General features: G+C 36.9%; 2 protein-coding genes across 2 annotated transcripts in view; both read left to right on the top strand.

Annotated features, from left to right (window-relative positions):
* LOC138039154 (nucleotide-binding oligomerization domain-containing protein 1-like) overlaps positions 1–5,000 on the top strand; it is an 85,241-nt gene that overhangs the window by 54,148 nt on the left and 26,093 nt on the right. The gene's annotated exons all lie outside the window — the stretch shown is intronic.
* LOC138039754 (ADP-ribosylation factor-like protein 5B) overlaps positions 1–5,000 on the top strand; it is a 14,921-nt gene that overhangs the window by 1,642 nt on the left and 8,279 nt on the right. The window contains exons 2-6 of the mRNA XM_068885606.1: positions 276–336; positions 1,418–1,472; positions 2,802–2,894; positions 3,483–3,566; positions 4,077–4,127. Coding sequence (XP_068741707.1) covers positions 276–336; positions 1,418–1,472; positions 2,802–2,894; positions 3,483–3,566; positions 4,077–4,127 — 344 coding nt within the window. The remainder of the gene's footprint in view (positions 1–275; positions 337–1,417; positions 1,473–2,801; positions 2,895–3,482; positions 3,567–4,076; positions 4,128–5,000) is intronic.

Here is a 5,000-nt window from a genome sequence, read left to right as displayed (position 1 = left end):
CTTCCCTGACTCCCCCTTACACAATATAAATGTTGATTTGGAAAGTGTTGGTTTCCAGGAAACTGATCTTGACCCCCTTAGAACACCACTGAGCCAGGGGAAGGTGGGGTTGGAATATGGTCAATTGTTTGTTTGCAACTGGAAGTGCTTGGAAGGGTAATTTTCTTCAGAGTTTTTTTTCCACAATAATTATTGTAGATTAATAAAAATGTGCAATAAGCCAGAAACTATGATCTATAAACTATAGCAATAAAAACAAAAAAATTAATTCACAGAACACAAGGTGATAATCGTGGGTTTGGACAATGCAGGAAAGACAACTATTTTATACCAATTGTGAGTATTAAGTTAGTACTGTTAGAATAAGTGCTTAGATTATGTAACAGGTGAGATTCAGTTTTTGACACTACTCACTGTAAGGACATTTGAGAGTTGATGCTAACCCATCAGCTCTTCATCAGAGCAAATTTGTAAAGATTTTTTCTTAACAGTGAACATCATTCAAAATTCCCACTAGTAGTCAATTTACTTGACAAAATAATTTCAATTTCTGTGAACTAAGGTTGTGTGTTCTTTGAGCTTATCCTGATGTATGATCTTATTTTTCCCAATTTGGCATCAAGATATTGTCACGGTTAGTCTGATTAGAAGTATTTCTCTCACATGAATGTATTTCTTCTTTTATAATAAAAATGGCAGGCACTGTGCAATAATCATCTTCAGTTGCCTGGATTTTAGTTCTGGTTTTGGATGCTGTCTTGTTTGTATGAGAAAGGGAAAAGTAATCCTCACACTTCCCTGGATAACTTAAGTAATCGTCTCTTTATATAGACACATGAAAGCTGCCCAAGTTTTTTAGGTGTCTATATAAGACAATATTATCGCTTAAATTGCCCAGATAAGTTTGCGGTTTACTTCTCCCTTTCGTCAATAACCCTCACTTCAAGTATATTGTATTTCATTGTATGAGATTGTTGCTATATAGACCAACTTGATTTCAACATACTTAAGTAAGGCTCTCTTAAGTGCACACCTATACATGACTCGTGTGAATGTTTGCAACTTTAGATAAAATTATGTTTATTGAACTTTCGCACAAATTTTGTTCTTTTGCATCAATGTTTTCATGCGGGTTTTCTTAGGAGGTCATCATCGTTTCTCAAGGCAGCTGGGCATTTTTATTGCTTTCGATATATTTTATAAATTTAGCAGAAAAGATGATTAAACAGCCAGACAAACTCGTGACAAAAGAGTGCTGGCAAATTTGCCCCATTGCTGGGTTGAACCCCCCTGTTGCATGAGCTTTACAAACTTTAAGGTGTCCTCTTACAAGAACTTAATACTTTTTTTTATGAAGGCTTCACAGTTATAGACCCTATGGTTGCTCATTTTGTGGATTCATATTATTAATTTGCAGTTTAATGAGTGAAGTAGTTCATACCTCTCCAACAATAGGCAGCAATGTAGAGGAGGTAAGCTTAAGTGCTCCTTTTCAGTGTGGATACTGAATTACTGTAACAAAAGTTGGAGTTCAATACATGGGGCTGATTGCATTTCCCTCCAGGCTGGTCTTGGAGAAAGGCACCACAGCCAGATAATGTGTCCCAAGGGGAATCATAAATTATTAGTTTTGTTAATTTAAAACAATCAAAAACTATGTCCCCTCCATTAACCCACTGACCCCTGGGAGTGAGATTTTACTTTGTCTAATGCCAGACAATTTTACTTGGCAACTGAGGGCATCCTAGGACCTTTGAGGTGTCAATAGGTTAAGGATATGTGGATATAAAAACCCTTGAGCCAGACTGTGCTTTCTTCTACAGTGTATTTGGTTCATACACAAGTCTAGGTCTTAAAGCTCAGTCAAAGAGATGGAAGATCTTTTTGACGACACCTAAGAGGATGCATGGCCATAGCTAGCGGAGTGGCAAGGGGTGCAACTAAAAAATATTCTAAAGAAAAATTAATGTGGTCTCTTTCTGGGGTGTTGGATAGATAATTTGAACTTTACCGAACCGATTCACTTGTCTTTATGATGCAGAAAACAAAAGGGGAGCAATATTGAAAGACAATAGTCCATTAACATTTCCCTACAGTTTTCCATGTGTTTGGCTGGTTGAAACCTTCGTGATTAAATATGCGTGGCGAAACCTGGAAAGAGTAGTGCTGGTGAACGCTCTTTTTCGGCTCTGAGACGCCTCAAATTGTGGGACCTTCTACAATGTGTAAGGAATGCTTGAGTGGCCTAGGGATGCTGCTGAACATAGTATTAATCTGAAAAATGTTTTTTAAACATAAATGTTTTGAGCTGAGATTTATTAAATGTTTCTGTAGTTTCTGAGTCTTTATTGCCCTGAGGGATTGAATTCCACAATTGAGGTGCTGCATTAGAAAAAGAACGGCCACCGTAGGTCTTGGATTTATGTGATGATACACATAACAGAGAATGAGAGGACGACTGTAGAGTGTGTGATCGATGGTATTCTTTAATTGTCGGTTCCAAGTATTCAGCGGACTGTCCGTTTAGGTTCAGGAGACAATGGGTTAAGAAACTCTACAGCAACTCAAAAAATGCATGTAAAAATTAATGCAAGTAAATGTTTGTTTACCGGGATCGTCAAAAGTAGGGGTAGGGTAACCTTCTTTGTTGTAATGGCATGCTAGTCTACTGTACCAGTGCAAACAAATCTGTCTACTGCATCAACCCCGCAATCCTCCAACAAATTTGTACAAAATGTACAAAGTCCTTGTGAGTTAAGAGATTCATTTTGATTACTCGTATGTTATTTTTTCTTCTTTAGGTTGTTTGGAAAAATATTCACTTTTTAATGTGGGATATTGGAGGGCAAGAGTCTTTAAGATCAGCATGGAATACGTACTACACAAATACAGAGGTACAATATGCAAGGGCATTAATTTACAAGTAATATTTAATGGTATAATTTTACTGTCTCTTATTGAAGTACTGTAACTTAAAATGCTTTTGTGCATGCAAGTGTACAAAATAATTGGAGTAGAGTATACCCTGCCAGCAGTTGGTTTCTCCTACGATTCCTGAGACAGAAACCACTGCGAGCAACCGTTTGATTTTCCATCGAGCATGTGCGAAGTACATGTTGAAACATGTTGAAACAAAGTTGAATTGATGTTGAAGGAGTTTAAAAACGTTTCTTCAACAACCTTTCAGCCGTTTGTGCTCCCCCCCGATTCAACATTGCTGGGTATGGGTGTGCGCAATTAATATTATTACGTATCCGTGTCCACATCCATAGTTACACCCGCAGCTGCAGCCTGGGACTGAATACAAGGCTTTGTTGAATGTTGATGATGATGCTGTTAAAACCACTTGCCCACCTCAGCAGTCAAAATAATTAAAAATTGTTCAACAATTTAATTGAATGGATATTGAAACTAATGTTGAAGCTGTTTGTCCAGGCCTCAACGATGGAAGTCAGTCTTGTTAACTCGGTTTTCTTTTTCAGTTTTTAATCGTAGTTGTAGATAGCACAGACAGGGAAAGACTTGCTGTAACAAAAGCAGAACTCTATAACATGTTAAATCATGAGGTAGGACTGTTAGGGTTTAAGCACTACATGTATAACATACTGTATCTGAATTCTCAGATTTGCTCACTTGGGTGGAAATTGAACCAGTCTGAATAATTAATGATTATCAAACTTATTGGGGGACAGAAAAAGCCTGACAGTTGCGATTATTGATCATCATAAGTTAGTTTTTGATTGGTTGCGACTTCCTGCATTATTCTAACTATCCAATAAAACAGGGTCAGTCATTCAATGATGAGCAATATTATTGCATGACATTTTTGTCGTATTTGGAATGGTCAAGGTCGAGATAAGACCTTGATTATTCAAACTTACAGAAACCTGATTCACTGATATTTGGCATAGAAATCAAGCTAAAGAAGAGTGATCCAAAAGAACAGACCCAGCATTGTGGTTGTTTTTTTTCAACATCCTTTTGGCTGTCATGATGACTGCATGCAATGATTGTTGACAGGAACAAAGTTTTATGTTTAGTTTTTTCTTATTGTTTTAATAATTCTTGTTGTTAAGGACTTAAAACAAGCTGGAGTGCTCATATTTGCCAACAAACAAGACATTAAGGTTTGTTTGCTTCTGTTGTCCCACCTATGCTTCTTAAAATTGTAATAAACAAATTAATCCATTCATCAATTAGTGCTATGCGCTAGAGATTCTCAACACATTAATAAAGTTCATCATCATCATCATCCTTGAAGCGACCACCATTGACGAGTAAAATAGTCTGTTGTTAGACAGAGTAAAATCTTCAAGTAAGGGTTAAATGATATCATTTTTCAAAATCTATTACATAATTGCAGCCTTTTCAAAACCTGCCAGTCAATGGCTCAATGAGCCACCTCCTGAGAAAGTTTGACCGTCTCCTTCCAGTCAGAAAACGTCTTACTTTTATTACGACAGTTGAGACAGAAAAAAAAACAGACAACACAATTTTAGCTCTAAAGTAAGGTCACTGGAAATGACATGAAGGCTTGAAAAAATGCTTGTTTGACGTACAATTTCCGTTCGCAATATTTTTTTTTTGCGTGGTGCACGTCAAATGTTTATTTAACTAACATTCCAGTATTTCTTATCAGAAACCATGCAAGTGTTAATTCCATATGTGAAATTTTGTCACTTTAAATCCCCCAGATTGCACTAAATTGCATCTTTAAGTGTCTAAATTTCAAAAATTTCCTAGGGGAACATGCCTAGCTTGCGCCCTTTAGGCACTCGCTTGGGTGCTTTTGGCACCAAAACCGTCTCCACTTTCCTTATAACCTGCTCCCCAAAAACATTTTGAGAAGGCTGTAATTGGGATAAATAATAATGGTAGGGTACTATTTTCACTCTAGTTTGATTTGTAATGATCTCTTTTGTCTTGTTCTCAGTCACAGATACATGTAAGACAATGAAATCACTAGTCAAACTGTCAAACTGATTGATCAACCTGCTTGC

The sequence above is a fragment of the Montipora capricornis genome, chromosome 1 (assembly GCF_036669925.1).
Source record: "Montipora capricornis isolate CH-2021 chromosome 1, ASM3666992v2, whole genome shotgun sequence".
In the NCBI taxonomy this organism is placed as follows: domain Eukaryota; kingdom Metazoa; phylum Cnidaria; class Anthozoa; order Scleractinia; family Acroporidae; genus Montipora; species Montipora capricornis.
This window is presented reverse-complemented; position numbering and strand designations above follow the sequence as displayed.